At 40.3% G+C, this 17863-nt stretch overlaps 1 protein-coding gene across 1 annotated transcript in view; it reads left to right on the forward strand.

Annotated features, from left to right (window-relative positions):
* Positions 1 to 17863, forward strand: part of rasgrf2b (Ras protein-specific guanine nucleotide-releasing factor 2b) — a 210223-nt gene that overhangs the window by 179301 nt on the left and 13059 nt on the right. The window contains exons 18-23 of the mRNA XM_067982782.1: positions 4310 to 4422; positions 6469 to 6529; positions 8538 to 8641; positions 9303 to 9387; positions 13235 to 13432; positions 17410 to 17489. Coding sequence (XP_067838883.1) covers positions 4310 to 4422; positions 6469 to 6529; positions 8538 to 8641; positions 9303 to 9387; positions 13235 to 13432; positions 17410 to 17489 — 641 coding nt within the window. The remainder of the gene's footprint in view (positions 1 to 4309; positions 4423 to 6468; positions 6530 to 8537; positions 8642 to 9302; positions 9388 to 13234; positions 13433 to 17409; positions 17490 to 17863) is intronic.

Here is a 17863-nt window from a genome sequence, read left to right on the forward strand (position 1 = left end):
AATTGGGTCATTAGAGTAAAAATGCTCCATTGTACATCTGGCAGTTCCTGATCTCAAAAATAATGTCAGGAGGAGGCACTAGTTGCTTCACCAGGGAAAAAATGAAGAATATATTTTAATATTTATTTTAGATATCTGTACTGATTTCAAATTGGCTGACACAGCATTCTATGTAAATTATGCATTCTTTCCTAAGTCTTATGATATTTGAAGTGTCTTTGCCTTATCTAAACTAATGACTACAAAAATAAGAGATGGAGCAAGGGGGTATCTATTCTGCATTAAAAAACCCTCCAGGGATTATGTTTTTTTATTCTAGAATACTAGCCAAGCATTTGACGGAATCAAATTAATTAGAGGTGCTGTTGGTTTGTTTGAGCAGGAATTTGACAGTCACTTCTACTGTGGGTACTCAAAATTCGCAGCAGAAAATTGTAATTGCCAGAAATTTTAGGGCAACTATGTCAGATCTGCTCTTTGAGCGTGGAAATATTTTTGACAATTTGACAATACCTTGTGGCGCTAGTACGCTCTCAGCTTTCCTCATTGCTGTAATGCAACCAGATTAGAAAGGAGCTAAGAATCGAAAAAATATTGAAGTAGTAACTGAATTTAATGATGGCATCAATTTTGATGTCACCCATCGCATGAGAATAGCCTTACAATCAACCAGAGAAACAAATAAAGTCCAGTAAACTGAAAATATGCACTAATCTTATGAGTTATAAAGCTTTCAGTTTTTAAAGCATTTTCCTCGTTCACAGAGACCACATACTAAACGACCTATTTTTTTATTTAGAATTTGTATGATTTTTAAGAACTCATTAAGAAAAGTATGTAGACACTTCCTCCCATCACATTTCTGGAGGGTAGGAGCTAGGCCTAGCAGTATTTTTGGGTGGGTGCATGTCGGACATTGAAATAAGGGTAACACAGCCTCTGCCATGTTTCCTGCCATTTATCCTCTTTGAACGCTGGACTTCAAGGCTGCCTCTTAGGGGCTGGCATGCAAGGGTCAAATGTTAATTAATTATTAATGATCTTAAGAGTTAAAAAAATTCCTGCCTAGTAACAAAGCATATGCAATAGTCATCTGACTAGAAATCAATGGCTTTCAATACTTTCGTATTGCCCTGAAAGCCTTGTGATGTCTCAGTTGGTGAATGTACTACCCAGTGTAGAACTGAGCCATATAAAATAGGATGGTTTAAAAGAAAATAAGAGGCAAATGATGGAAATCGGAAATAAAATAAGAAAATTGCTGGAAAAGCACAGCAGGTATGTCAACATCTGTAAAGAGAAAGGATAAATTAACACTTTGGATGTAGACCCTTCATCAGAACCCTGAGTATTGATGAAGGGTCTAATAACCTGCCAATAATCTCATGCGTCCCAAAGTGCTTTACAACCAATTAAGTACTTTTGATGTACAGTCGCTGTTGTAATGTAGGAAATAATTTTTGCAAATAGTTTGCAACTGTACATTAATGGTTGCATGACTGTTCCGATACACAGTTGGTGTCTTTGTTTCCATATATGCTAATCAGCTGTCAAAGCAGAATTTTGATAATTCTGGGCCTTTTAAAAAAAATGTTATTTGGTCACACGCACACTGGATATTTTACTTGTAACAGGAGCATATAGCGGAGTGTGTGCTGTGTACACAGTGTGATCTGAGGATATTACTCCAGTGCTTGTAGTTATCTATGATTCACACCATTGACAATAGCTTCAGGATTTCCCTTGCGGGGGTTGAAATTGCACTGTATGATATTAGTTGGATTTTTTATAAAAGCAGAAGAATTTTATTAATGTGCTTGTTGTTATTATGTCAAGGTGCAATTTCATCCCATTTGTGGTTAAGACAGTGTGAAAAAATAAAACCAATGTTACGCGATTAAATTCTGCATTGTTCCATTCAGGCAAATGGAAATAAATACATTCCAGATTAATATGTAACCTCCTGCCTTGGGCAAAAGTTATTGTGGTTGATTTGATATGTGTTTTACTGTCATAGAAATTTATCCTGCCACAGAGAACTTTTAACTGCAAAAATCATTTCCACTGCTATTAAATTTCTGTGGTAATTCCAGAGGTATCTTATGGGTAATTTTTACAAATCCATGCAAGGTGGCAGGGAACATCATTCACCAACAGCCTTTATCAGAAATATGGGCATGCATTCATTTTAATGGGCTGCAAATTATGGGCAGCACACTCCTGAATTTCTGATACGTGTTCTGACGGGTAGGGCTGCCAACTGGGAGCACGGATTTGTAAAATTTATCCCTCTCATTTCCATTGAAAACCAGCCAGACTTTGTATGAATGAGCATGCCTAAGTAGTTTTCACTGAATGTTGGATGTTGCGATTTCACATTCACTACAGAATGTGTGGGCTACCAGTTTAACTTGTGGGTGTCCTTACCCATTGCATTTGCTCTCCAAACCTTTCATCTTGTTTTTGGAAGACCAAAGCTTCAGAATCATTATTATTAGAAGTACACATATCCAATCACTAACTTTTTGTCGAAGGCTACAATGCTGTTACAGACCCACCACTTACACCGTCCCCGCTTATCCCAGGCAGCCACCTATATCGGGCAAATGGTGCTAACAATTTGCCGTTACCATAGGCATCAATTACAAAGATGCCGCTTAAACCATATTAAGCACGCGGACCATTTTGGGCAGTCCAGCAGCTGTTCGCACATCTCTTTCCTGTAATGGGAGACATTCCTGTTCTGTTTTAAAATTAACACATTACAAACTTTTCTGTTACCAGTGAAAAAGATTAGAGAGCGGACTCGGCCCGTTTAACTCACCCTCCTACAGACACTTTCCGTCCTCCCCCGACACAACTGACCACCTCTTAAACGGTCCCAGGGCCTGTAGAGAATGTAGAGTCTGGGCACATGAGGAATTGAATAATGCGCTGGGGCATTTCGACAGTAAATGGAGAGACGGAGGATTAAGATTCCCTCCGTGCTTTCGATGTAGGTATATTTCTTGTTGCCCGCCACCTCCAGGATCTTGGCCGTTATGTTACACCGGCCACCACGTAAAGTGGACAAATTGCGTGGGGACTGTATTACTCTTTCAATTTTCGTGGCTCCAACAGTAGCTGGTGGAATGGTAGTCTTTTCTGCTGCACGTTGTGTTTCAATTCACTGTCCCTGGAAAACAATACCTGAACGACCTGCATTAGTGTAGGGTCACGGTTGAGAAATGTGACCAGGATCGCCCATGGTAGCTTGGAAGGAGTCTGCTGCACAATTGTTCAAAGCAGATGTAACCTTTATGGCCACTGATAGAGCCATCCCTGTCCTGCAAGTGGCTCCCAAGGCATCTGGAGTGTGCATACCTCTGTTATGCTCTTAGTTGAGAATCATCGAATATCGTGCAGGTGTCTTTGGACATGTCCAGAAAGAATAGCTTGGCCCTGTACACAAATTGGTGACATAAGGATGAGTTCTAATGGAGCGTTTAAGATGCAAATGCATCCGCCTGTCATGCCCCTTCTGATATCCTCCTCTAGAACCTGCAAATTGAAAAGTACGTCCATAAGGAGAACAAATGTTGTACAGCTTTAAGATTCTGTCCGGACAACAGTTATTGAACTGGGATAATCAAGTAGAATGCGATCGTTCCTGTGCTGTTCTAATTAAGGAAAGATCAGTAGAACGTAACTAGTTGTGGTTGAATAGTGGAGATAAAAAGAAAAATTTTGAATTCTGGAAATGTGAAATCAAAACAAAAAGTACTGGATATGGACAACTGGGGATCAGCATCAGGTTTTTAGAATAGTAGAGAAATGGGGATGGACGGACCTTCTGCAATTTTGGTGATCGTGGAGAAACTTTGAAGAGCTTTTGATCAGACGATCAAATGTGTGAGGCAGAATCCATCATAGGGTAGATGTGTACATGATCCTTCGGAAGGAGCAGGCTATATGACTGAACAACAGTTTCTTATTTTATGTTTTCTTGCGTTAATAAAATGAAAAATGCTTTTCGATCTTGGAAAAGTTGACAGAGTTGAGGTATAGATTGTTCTTGCGATGTGGTACAGGTATTGGCCATGTATTGGGCTGCGAGGAAGAAATTTTCCTAATAATGGGCTGTATAGGTCTTAGTAAAATCTTTAATAAGTATGAACCTTCCTGTTCAATAGTCTGAGAAATAATTGACTGTGAGGAAATGTGTACACAGATAAAAATATCAAGAGCTTTTCATATATAAGGGTTTACTGGCAAAATGTGGACATGCGCCTATGAATACTAATGAGTTTATTATTTTCTAATTGCTCAGGATTTCGAGATGAATAGTGAACTGAAGTTAAATGTTGTAAATTTGTTAGAGGAAGTGATGCGTGATCATGATCTACTGCCGCAAGAACGGAAAGCCACAGCCAACATTTTAAGGTGATATTTTTATACTGTGCTAATAATTCCTTGTTGTGGTCTATGTTTACCACATTGGAAACTTAAAAATACAATAACAGGATTGCAGAATTTTATTAGAGCATCCTAGCATATCAGTGGTCTAAAGGCATTTTATACCTAGAAGCAATGAATAGAAAAGCAAGGCGATGATGTTGTATTTATACAAGATCCCAGTTAGGTAACGCTACAATTTTAGTCACCCCTTTATAGAAAAGATATAAAAGCAATGGAAAAGATGCAGTGTAGATTCACTGACATGTTACCAGGGATAAGAGGTTATAGTTATAAAGAGAGACTTAAAACATTAGAGTATTTTTCACTAGGGCTGAGAAGGTTAAGGGGTGACCTGATCGAGGCATTCAAGGTTATGAAGGTTTATGGTAAGGTAAATAATAGCAGATTGTTTTCACTGGTTAGTGAGACAATAACAAAAGGGTGCAAAATTAAGATAATCACAAAAAGAATTAAAGGGAAGGAGAAAAAAAAATCTTTACACAGAGGGTGGTCAAAATATGGAATTCTCTGCCACAAACCATTGTTGAAGCAAAGATCATAAATTGTTTTAAAAGGGAATTAGATTGTTGTTTGAAAAAGAGAAATATTATAGGATATAGGAAGTAAGGAAAAGATTGAGATTAAACTAGAAGGGTCATGTGGAGATAAACAACAGCACAGATTCGATGGGCTGTTTCTGTGCTGTAACATTCCATGATTCTATGATCTCTTAGAGGGGAAGGCAGGTGGGAACAGGATATTAACACACAGTGTTAGACCCAGAGGTTAAATGAGATGGGGCGGGAGCAGTTGAAGTAGGGTCCAGTTACGATGATAGATTTGGAGATAGGAGGCAAGAATATCCGGATTAGGAGATCAAGTCACCTAAAAAAAAACTAAGTTAAAAATAAATAGAACTTTTTTAAAGAGCAATCTCATGAGGAATTGGTCATCAGAAATATCTTTAATTTACATTAAAAAAATAAAATGAACACTCTTCTACAGGATAAGTGCTGTAATGGTGCCTCTGTACTGTGGGTACAAGTTTCACATTGGTACTTGTTTACAACAGTGTAAGCCAGCAGCATCTAGCTACACTGCCAACTCCATATTGCTTTGTGTTCAGACCAGTAGCTAAAAAGTGCCAACTGCAACTGGCAAGACAGGAATCATACTGCAGCTGTGCTTTTCACTCTGTGAACTAGAAAAAAAAGCTCTGAGGATGTATGCTTACACACGCTCAGATCGCTGCTCCCCCACAGATTTCTTTTCCATGTTATGAGACCGTGGCTGGCAGTGTCCACATCCACAAGACATTAAAATATTCCATATTAAATTTGTAAACTTAGGTCGATGGACCACCTGAACACTTTTTAAACTTGGTTATGCTCCACCCAGTACAAAGCCTAAGCAGTAGGAGGTAGCATCCTGGAGGCTTTAGTATGCTCAGGAGTCACAGCAGAGGTTGATTCACAAGTTACATTGCCACTTTCATGTCAGTGCACACCTAAAATCACTTCACAGCAGCACAACAGTGTCAGTATAATACAGCCTAAAATTGCATATGTATTAGAGACTGTATCTTACAGTGGGTTAATACGCTCAGCACAAAACTGCCCACAATTCAGCATAAATTGACAGTATAACAACAACAACTTGCATTTATATAGCATCTTTAATGTAGTAAAACGTCCCAAGGTGCTTCATAGGTGCGATATCAAACAAAATTTTACACCAAGCCACATAAGGAGATATTAGGTCAGGTGAGCAAAAGCTTGGTCAAAGAGGTAGGATTTAAGGAGCATCTTAAAGGAGGAAAGAGAGAGGCAGAGAGATAATACAGTTTATTTGCATATGCTTAAAGCTTCATGTTTGTTTTGCAATCCCAAATGTTGTAAATAAAAACTGCAGGTTGATGAATCAGTTTTATTTAATAATGACTCCAAATGTATTAGCAGTGCAATGATTTGGTTAAATATTGTCGATCGCTGCGGTGTACATCCTTCTAATGTACGTTAAACTCTCTGTCAGTGCTCTTTCACAGGATGAATTGGATGATGCTCAGCTGAGAATGGAAGACATAATACAAATGGTGAGTGTATCAATCAACAAATAAACCCACACTACATCCCACTTAATGAAGTAGTTCTTGGGTCCAATTTAATAGCAGCAAGAATAAAGCAGCATTACTGATCAATTAAATATAAACTGTAGTCTTTCAATGCCACTTCCTTCTAACCCCACATTTGTGTGGTATTTATTTTTATGACATTAAATACAGAATAAATGTTTTGTTCTTTAAATGGCCTTTAACCTAGACACCAGGTAAAGTTACAGCCCATATGATAAATTTATTAAAGCTTTATCATAATTCTAAGTAAATCTAATGAAATTGTAATTTTAAACAGAGATTAACATATTTATTTAAGTGAAGCCTGATCAATATGAGTTTTTTGTTAATAGCATTTGTAGGGAAAATGGATCGCACAATGAGTGAGACACTGGCCTTTAACCTCTAAGACCTAGATTCAAATCCAGCCCAAACTGGCAGCATGAAAGTCTCCTCTGTCTGCTGGCTATAACAGTTTAGGCGGTTACAATTCAGTTCCTAATGGGCATAGCACTACAGCGCACACTGTCCTTAATTCAGTGCTAATTGGCATTCTTATTTAGAGAGGCCACAGGATGGCAGGTGTACGAAAAGGAAAAAAAGTCACATTGGTACAGTAGGGGTGCTCTTCTGAAGTTGAGGCTGAGGCATATTGTTTGTATAGAGTAGAGGGAGATTTATTCTGCATCTGGCTAAGCTATACCTGACATGAGAATGCTAAATCCGTAGATCTTTCACTGAAGTTATGGCAGATTATCGGGAGAACTCCCACAGAAATTCAAGCCCAAGGTTCGAAGAGGTGCTGCTCTGCTTGGAAAAGAATGAATAATAATAAAATCTCAACTGTCGCTTTCTGATGAACTGTGGAATCATTTGTTTGAGTCAAGGCCAGTGAATGTGTCTAGTTTTCTTAGATGCTTTATTATACCCATGCAAAAAAGTCACAGCATAACATTACATTTAATCATAGTTACATTTGAAGCAAAGCCAAACACACAATGTTCAGATCCATCTCAAATTACTGACTGGGAAGATATTCGTACATGTACCAGATAACCTACATGAGGATTAATGTTGACCTGGGGGCTGTCAAGGTTAAAATAAGCCCTGAAGAATAGTTTCATTCTACACCCTTGCAGTAAAACATTAGGTACCCTCATAGTAAAAAGTGACAAAACCTTTGCAGTAAAAATGTCCTCTGTCCTTATAATCTCGTGTTCCAGGGCGACATGACCCATGGACCCCACTAGGAATATCTATGCTAGCATATGCCAGGGAGGGCCATTTGGAAGTGTACAGTTTTAGATTTGCTGCCTACACCCTGATTTCCAGCACTGTAACAATTGCATTTTACTAAGTCTTGAAGTACTTAAACTTTATTAATGCATTGACAACAGAAATATAATGGAATTCTTTTTCACACTGAGTGTTTCCAGGATCTCCGAGCTCTTTCTGCCTTGTTCAGGTTGATGACTCTAGGCCATTTCAATCCAGCAGATCATCATTGACTGTATCAGTATCTTGATAACTCTAATGACAATCCAAAATGGAGAGGAAGAACTTATTAATTACAAATTGCAGCATTCGTCATAAAGCATACACTCTGTATAGCCTGTTATTTTGTCAAAAAGTGCTTGTGTTTCTTTACTTCGAACGCAGCCACTTCTTTAATAGAAGCAAACTAATGAAACAGACCCCCTGATGCTCAAAAGTTACCACTGAGCGGAAGTTGCAAAATAAATTATTTCCTTATTGCCATTTCTCGTTACTTTGTCATAAGAAAATGTATAATAATCTTTAGTAGACATTTTTTGAATTAAGTTTATGGTTGTTCTTTTATAATCTTTTATATGCACTAATTCCATTGACACAATTTGTATTAAAGATTCCCACGGAGCAAACTCTCAAATCAGCAATCCTGTAATTTAATCCAAATGATGCCCTATTTCCTTTGTTGTACTAATCTGCCACATAATGTGATTCGTTACAGACAGATGGACCCCGGATGGAATCCTTTGAGACTCTATCAGCCATGGAAATGGCAGAACAGTTAACGCTCCTTGATCATATTGTTTTCAGAAGCATACCTTACGAGTGAGTTTGAGTTTGTCTTGAAAATGGCTTTTTTTCTAACAGTTATGTCTCAGAATGCAGCTTTCCTACATATACCGACTGCTCCAAAACTCAATGCAAATTGAAGCTTTCTACCTGAGAAAGATATAATTGAGCTGAAGCATGTTTTTGTGATTCTCCTGTCTTCTTGAAAAACATTTAGATCATTATGTAGCAATGGAGGTCTGTGACCATAGAGAAGGTCTCCACACATCGTATTTTTATAGGTGAATTGTCATTGGGTTAGGGCTGTGAGGAAGGACCTAGTTCCTGAAGCACGTGACTGTTTCACACTGAGATACACACCATTATCTGCTGCAGTACAACATTTTCCTTGGCAATTTCCACTAGAAGTTTGTTTGTTTATATTTGGAAATTCTCTTTTCACTTGTATAGGAGGTGATGTGATGGTACTATCTAATATTTGCTGGTGGAGTTATGCTCAGTATGTTAATAAATGCCAGTAACAACATTGCAGGACACTTTTGTGCACTGACAAAGTCCCCTCTAGACAGCAATTCTTTTGATTGTGAAAAGGCTGATCTGAAATTATGAAGGCCACACCTGATGAACACGCAGAATTGCAAAGAAAAGCCAGAAGTGCAGCATGAGTAGTCTCAGTAATTTGCAAACTTCCTTTCAGGGAGTTTCTTGGTCAGGGATGGATGAAACTTGATAAAAATGAACGGACACCATACATCATGAAGACTAGCCAGCATTTTAATGATGTAAGTAACTGGAGATTTCCAGATTTAAAAAATATTTAGTTCCAATTATGGATGTTGATGTGAGATAAAGAGATAAAACTCACGTGTGTGGGTTGAATTCGATGTTTTCTCACAATAGGTTGGTGACATTGCAAAAAGGGTTCTATTTTTCCCTCTACTGCTTTGGCTTTTAAAAGAAAAAAATCCTACAACACCCAAAATATTCAATGCCTCCTGTATTTGATAGGTGTTTATTATCTGGTAATTATCACCATATTTTCAAAATATACTTGGCAAAGCAAGTGGTAGCATCTCAAAGAGATCTAGAGTATATCACCATGAATTGTTAGGTATTGTGTTGTTTTAATGGGGCTGCATAATGCTGTCTCCCACCTCCCGCCAACCAGCACTAGACTAGCAGGAACTTTACATTGTCAGCTACCATACAAGTTGTTTAACTTCAAAAGAAAACAATAAATAAATTAAACCTTCCTCTGTGGAAGAGATTTTAGTAATTGTAAACAATTTTACAACACCAAGTTATAGTCCAACAAATCTATTTTAAATTCCACAAGCTTTCGGAGGCTTCCTCCTTCCTCAGGTGAACGGTGTGGAAATGAAATTTTCGAATCTTTCGCATTTGAAAATCACAGAACAATGCCTGGTGATTACTGCCCGTTGCCAAGGCAATCACAGTGAGCAGACAGAAAGGTGTCACCTAAAAGGCCACCGAATATACAAACCCCCCCAAAAAAAGAGAGAGATAGAGAAGGAAGACAGTCAACGACCCGTTATATTAAAAACAGATAACATTTGTTCGCTGGTGGGGTTACGTGTAGTGTGACATGAACCCAAGATCCCGGTTGAGGCCGTCCTCATGGGTGCGGAACTTGGCTAACAATTTCTGCTCGACCATTTTGCGTTGTCGTGTGTAGAGATTTTAGGTGCAGATTTACTTATACCACCGTTATGCCACATATGCAAAATCGTGACATGTATGCCTATTTTAAAGGGACAGGGAAGCCCAAATCTAAAATCAACTGAATTGGGTATAATGTGGGGATTTGTAAAAGAATCCAATTCAGGTCAGTTTGATCAGAAAACCAACATTTCAAGCCATCCTAACCAAATTTGTAAAGCTCTCAAATCTAAGTTTATCCAAATGCATTGTATCAACAGATCATGAGGTTGATTCTGCTGCATACCTCACTACTCTAATTGACAGGAGATTGGTAAGAACTCATTAGAAACACATAGGCCCTGAAATTATGCTCTGGGATATTATCATACAAACACAACGACCTCAATTTTCACGGAGGGTGGGAAGGGTGCGGGGGAGCCCGGCAGTGGGCGACGAACCCGTCAAGGTGGGGGATCGGGGTGGGTAAGTGAATCACATTATTTAAACTGCCCCCCAACATATTTGTCTGAAATTCCTGATTCCATTATTTTCGTGGAGGTATTATCCCATTTATTTTAAATGGAGTAGTATCCACCAGTGCAATGTCAGAGCCATATTGTAGACCAGGAATTCATAAATGGCTTCATTTTGGCCTTTTAATGTCTAACTGGAATTCACTCAGAAATAACTTACTTTCTTTTATAAATGCTGGGCACATAATTTGAGATGATTTGTCTGCAGTCATGGTACCTTTAATGGCCTTATGTGAATGTCCTACTGCTTTGCTTTTAGTTATTTTATCACACAAACCCACAGGGGAGTACGACAGTAATATTTTAGTAATTATAGCATTCAAAAAAAAATTACCTTGGGTACTGCTACATTACATTCAAAATTAGCAACCGTTGCTTCTGCTAAGTTTCACTATTACCAACTGACTGATGAAAATCTACTTTCTTATTTCTTCTAAGCTTCAAATCTGCTATTCTACATGCTCTTCCACACCTCACATTAACACTGATGTGGAGATGCCGGTGATAGACTGGGGTTGACAATTGTAAACAATTTTACAACACCAAGTTATAGTCCAACAATTTTATTTTTAATCCCACAAGCTTTCGGAGGCTTCCTCCTTCCTCAGGTGGTGTGGAAATGACATTTTCGAATCCTTCGCATTTTAAAATCACAGAACAATGCCTGGTGATTACTGCCCGTTGCCAAGGCAATCACAGTGAGCAGACAGAAAGGTGTCACCTAAAAAGGCCACCAAATATACAAACCCCCAAAATAAAAGAGAGAGAGAGATAAGGAAGACAGTCAATGACCCGTTATATTAAAAACAGATAACATTTGTTCGCTGGTGGGGTTACGTGTAGTGTGACATGAACCCAAGATCCCGGTTGAGGCCGTCCTCATGGGTGCGGAACTTGGCTATCAATTTCTGCTCGACGATTTTGCGTTGTCGTGTGTCTCGAAGGCCGCCTTGGAGTATGCTTACCCGAAGGTCGGTGGCTGAATGTCCTTGACTGCTGAAGTGTTCCCCGACAGGGAGAGAACCCTCCTGTTTGGCGATTGTTGCGCGGTGTCCGTTCATCCATTGTCGCAGCGTCTGCATGGTCTCGCCAATGTACCGTGCTCTGGGGCATCCTTTCCTGCAACGTATGAGGTAGACAACGTTGGCCGAGTCACAGGAGTATGAACCGTGCACCTGGTGGGTGGTGTCCTCTCGACACCACCCACCAGGTGCACGGTTCATACTCCTGTGACTCGGCCAACGTTGTCTACCTCATACGTTGCAGGAAAGGATGCCCCAGAGCACGGTACATTGGCGAGACCATGCAGACGCTGCGACAATGGATGAACGGACACCGCGCAACAATCGCCAAACAGGAGGGTTCTCTCCCTGTCGGGGAACATTTCAGCAGTCATGGACATTCAGCCACCGACCTTCGGGTAAGCATACTCCAAGGCGGCCTTCGAGACACACGACAACGCAAAATCGTCGAGCAGAAATTGATAGCCAAGTTCCGCACCCATGAGGACGGCCTCAACCGGGATCTTGGGTTCATGTCACACTACACGTAACCCCACCAGCGAACAAATGTTATCTGTTTTTAATATAACGGGTCATTGACTGTCTTCCTTATCTCTCTCTCTCTTTTTTTGGGGGGTTTGTATATTTGGTGGCCTTTTTAGGTGACACCTTTCTGTCTGCTCACTGTGATTGCCTTGGCAACGGGCAGTAATCACCAGGCATTGTTCTGTGATTTTAAAATGCGAAGGATTCGAAAATGTCATTTCCACACCACCTGAGGAAGGAGGAAGCCTCCGAAAGCTTGTGGGATTAAAAATAAAATTGTTGGACTATAACTTGGTGTTGTAAAATTGTTTACACATTAACACTGTATGAGAGTCGGAGCTCCTCCTACCATCTCTTTCTCAAACTCATTCTTTCTCTGACTTCCCCTACTCTTACCTTCCTTCTATGATCTACAGTCTTTAAAACCCAGAGCTTAGTTTCATCCAAAATTGATTTCTTGCCTTTTCTGCTATTGTTTTCACTCTTGATGATATTCTGCACTATTGGCCTTGGCTCTTCACCTAGATTTCTCAATAATGTAAAGTATCCGCTAGCAGGAGAAAGGCAGCATGCTAAAAATAACCTGAAATTAATTTATCAGCAGCTTCCTTACTTTACCTTCTTATCTCTTACAGTATCCAGGCACAGCATGGCAAATAAAATGGGGAGACTAACAACATTAATGTCTAGTATAAATGTTAAATAATGACCAATACAAGGAAATTATTTGGAGGCTGTAATCTAATATCAGGCTTTGCTCTCAGAGTTACTGATGGAATCTATACTCCGCATTAAATTACAGCCATTGATTTCCTGCTATCCACAATTCTTTATCTCCATGATCATCAACACTACCCATTTCCCTGTCTCTATCATTTCTTTTTCAGATGAGTAACCTTGTTGCTTCTCAAATCATGATGCACACTGATGTGAGTTCACGCACAATTTCCATTGAGAAATGGATAGCAGTGGGAGACATTTGCCGATGTATGCACAACTACAATGGTGTCCTTGAGATCATGTCAGCCCTGAACAGGAGTGCAATCTACAGACTGAAGAAAACCTGGGCAAAGGTTTCCAAACAGGTGAGAAGCATCAAACATGCAAGGTTCTGTACATGAACCTAATACTTTACTCATGCCCAGGTGCATTGTATTGTCGAAATGCTTTCCCTTCTGTTCAAAGCAAAGGAAGAGAAATTACTATTTTAAAAATAAATTCCAGATAAACCCACTGCCATACTAATTCCATTATTTTCTTTTCCCTCAAATTTGTATCAGTAATGACAGAAAACTCATTGATAAACGATAGACAAATGTCCATGTTTGGGAAGAAGGAACAATAAAGCATTCACATCTGGGGGCTGTTAGATTGTGATATTTTTCTTATGAGTGGACCCAAATGAATATCATATAAGTAAAAAAGCTCAAGGTAGAGGGTAGATTTTACAATTCACGTTCATGCTGTGGAACTTCGCCCATCAGGAGCCCTTTTCAGGAATTCAGAGTTCCTGCAGGATTTTCCATCCTTGAGCCTGCTGACCTCCGTGTCTGAATTCCCAAAGTGCACTCCTGGCAAGCTAAGCCCAATATACTGTTACTGTTTATGGATCCTGTTGCTTTATAAGATAAGTTTACATAATATTTTAGATTTAACTATCTATATAAAAAAAATTCTAACTCTACATTATAGGTGCTATAATAATGTACGTCATTGCCTGATGTATTGCTGAGCTATACAGACCAGAAATACTCAGAGTCTATCCCCAGTTGCACTGAGTTGTAAACTGGGTTAGCAGTTGGGATAATACATTGGCCTCGGAGTCAGTGGGCTAAGGGAAAAGAAAAAATCCACCACTCATGTTCCTGATTGCTGTTAGTGACCTTTGCCAGAAAATGTCCATGCATCTGGAGCAGAGTTGTGTTGTTTAGTTGCTAAAATGAAGCTGTGTTTAATCTGCCCTGTCCCTTTAAGATAGGGCTGCCAACCCTATGGATGCATTCCTGGAAATTTCATCACATGACCTCCCGCCTCCAACCACCCCACCCAGTCAAACAGCTATTTTCTCCTATCTCCAATATTTTATAACTAATAAACAAAAGTGTTCAAAGAAAATGACAAAAAACACAGAGGGCGCTAAATTGGACATGCAGCGCCCGTTTTTTCGGTGCTACATGGCCTCGCCGACATCCAAGATGGCATCTTGGATGCGCACGCACGTTTCCAGCGTGAGGTACACCAGATGCCATCTTGGTATGTGAGTTAGCGCAGGCACAGATAATGAATGCTGGAATCATGTAAAGTAGGGAGAAAATGGCTTCAATCAGTGTGCAATGCTGAATTAAAGTGATAGACCCATTTTGGGACTTAACACTCAACTCAACACACAGTCTTAACCCGACCATTTGAACATGTCTTAGAGTGCCTGGAGGACCCCCCCCCCCAACCAGCGCTATTTAAAGGGACCAGGCAGGATTAACAGGTTAGTGGCTGGATTATTGCTTCTGGCTGCCGAGACGTTTGTAACTGTTTTTGGAGGTCTCCTAGACTTCACTACTAGGACACGAGGACATAGCCTAACATTTAGAGCCAGGAAGTGCAGGAGTGAAGTTAGGAAATGTTTCTACACGGAAAGGGTGGGAAACGTTTGGAACGCTCTTCTACAGATGGCAATTGATGCTAGATCACTTGTGAATGTTAAATCTGAGATTGATAGATTTCTGTGAACCAAGGGTATTAAAGGATATGGGGCTAAGGTGGGTATATGGAGTTAAGTCACAGGTCCACCATTATCTCATTGAATGGTGGAAGCTTCTCCTTCAAGAAAGTGAGACATGTGTCTGGGTGATGTGCCTGTCATGGTTGAATAGCTGCCAGTGTGTGTGGCCTGTGAGTTGTGGGTGGGCGGCTTGAAACAGTGATAATGTGTAAGAGTGAGAGGAAGCATCTGATTGGAAGGATTGAGTACTGGTGGAAAGAGTTTTTTGGTATGTGGGTGATGGGGGGTGTAATGTGTGGTGCAGTTGGTAGGAGACGCCACTTTACAGTTGACCTCACTCACCTTGACCACTCGTGTCAAAGCATTGAACTTCTTCCCGCACTGCATCCATGTTCGTGATGCTGTGCGCCTGGCATTGACTTCGTCCCCCGCTGCCTCCCACTGCCTTTTGGATATATGTCTGGAGGCCTCTTGCCCCCCCCACCCCAACCCCCTTGCGGATATAGGATGTCCCTCCTTCTGTCCACTTCTTACACCAAGATCTCTAGTGCATCAGCAAAGAACCTTGGTGCATGCACTCTCACAGGCCTGGGACCAACTCAGATCGGCACATTGGTGAGGTGTGGCATGCAGATTGGAGGATGTGATTTAGTAGTGTGCAAACTTTATTCATTGTTTTAACAAAACTCATCAGTGTGTAAATGGATGGGACCTGCAACTGTGTTTTACTTGTGCGATGTCTGATCTCCAATCGGACTCCGTGCAGACAGTAGACTGTTATCTTCAGCAAATAACAGGTAACAGGTACCAGCTACCTTTAAGAGATTTCTAAGAAACATCCTCCCTTTAAGAAATTGAGCTCCCCTGGTGGTGGAAAGTGCAAATTGCATTGATTCCACTTGTGTGGCCTGGAATGGAACGTTGATTTCAGGTGAGTCCTTGGTTGGGCCGAAACTTGTGTCCTGCCTACGCAGGGGCCATTGGGCGTGGGATAATAGCACATCACGCTACCTACGCCCAAAACGGCTCCATCCAATTTTTCCCCCACAACTTTTTAAATGCCCCTTTGATTTTTCTCCCAGGTAGCTCATAGCAGTTCCCAGGAGATTAATCTTTAATTCCTGGAGGTTCTAGGACAATCCTGGAGGATTGGCACCCTATTTTAAGGCCACTGCTCAGGTATAACCTGTGGGAATCTAAAGAGGTACATACTGCGGTTAGTTAGAGGCTAATTCTGGGGTCAAGTTTCTTAGATTGGCAGCTGTTTGAAATCCTTGGTTTCTGCCTTTGGGAAAAGGCCAATTTATCATGGTCAGAAAAACCAGGGAGAAAATGACTGGCTTTCTTTCTCTTTTTTTATACTTTTGACACTGAAGTGTGACAGTGCATGCTGGATGCAAGACTTTCATATATACTCATAAGTATCTGAAGCTAAAATAATAGGGTGGATTTTCCTATTCACTGGAGCTGGAAAATCAGTGTTCTCAAAGCACAGCAAAGAGGAAAATGGGTAGAGATCCCTTACGTCTGGTTTCTGCCCCCTTGGTGTTCGGCTGGAATTTTACTGGGGTGTCTCCAATGGGAGATACTGGAGTGGACAAAGACCCAAGTGAGCGCATCATAATGGGGAGCAGGGGTGGGGTATTCCTGGCCTCCTTCCTCAGTTTCTTCATCATGTAAATGTTGGGTGCCCCAGTGGATAGATGTTTTTTGCAGAAATCTGATGCAAGGACCTTCGCTGGGACCCCCAGCCAAAGATGAAAGAGCAGTCATGAGAATTTTTGATCGAGGTTAAATATTCTGCCTCTCCCTCGGAGTCACCTTTAGGCCCTGGGCATTCTGGCTGCTGAAAGACCCAATGCCAGTGGCCAGGACATGTGCCCCTGATTCCTGCCCTGCTTTCTGGTGATAGACCCAGCAAAGGGCAGGAAAATCATGGGCCAAATGGCCTCCTTCTGTGCCGTAAATTTTTCTATGTTTCTATCCCATCCTCTGACAGGTGTAGCATACCTGAGGTGAGCTGCATCCATCAGGTGTCCATAGAAGAACATCAGTGTGTGTGAGAAGCTAGCTACTTCTCTATATTGTGATGGCCTGTAGAATTGAACATGATTTGTTGTTGTTGTTATGCTCCGGCAATTCCCTATTAAAGGTCTGAACTCTATCTTTCGAATCTGTGCTGTAGACACTAGGGAAAGTGAATCAGATTTGAAGATTGGGTACAATATTTTCATATTGCTAGAGTACGTATATCAAATATGTAGCTTTTGATCTTGTTTTATTAATTGGTAACATTTTAAATTGCGATTTCTTTTTTAATCATTGTGATGTGATTTGTTTTAGACCAAAGCACAAATGGATAAACTGCAGAAAACCGTCTCATCGGAAGGAAGATTTAAAAATCTAAGAGAAACACTGAAAAAGTAAGTTTTGCTTTGAGATGCCTGCATCCATAGTGTTAGCAAATCCCCGTGCTTATGTTTTGATGTTGATGGTTCTTTTATGTATTTGTTATGTCTCAGATCATAACAACTAAGCACTTTCAGTCTATTAAGGTTTCTTTAATAAAATAACTTTCCTCTCATACTGAAACCCAGTGATTATCTGGCACCATTCCCAACAATAAGTGCATATAAAACATTATATTTTCCTACTTGATGTAACCTGCTCCAAAAAGTAATTCATTGTGTGAACCACTTTGAAAAGTTCCAATGAATGCCAAAACCTTTTTGATTCATAAATATATACAAAGCAGTCACATGCAACGTATAAGTTGTGGTAAAGATAGCCATCTAAA

This window comes from Heptranchias perlo, chromosome 4 (assembly GCF_035084215.1).
Source record: "Heptranchias perlo isolate sHepPer1 chromosome 4, sHepPer1.hap1, whole genome shotgun sequence".
Lineage (NCBI taxonomy): Eukaryota > Metazoa > Chordata > Chondrichthyes > Hexanchiformes > Hexanchidae > Heptranchias > Heptranchias perlo.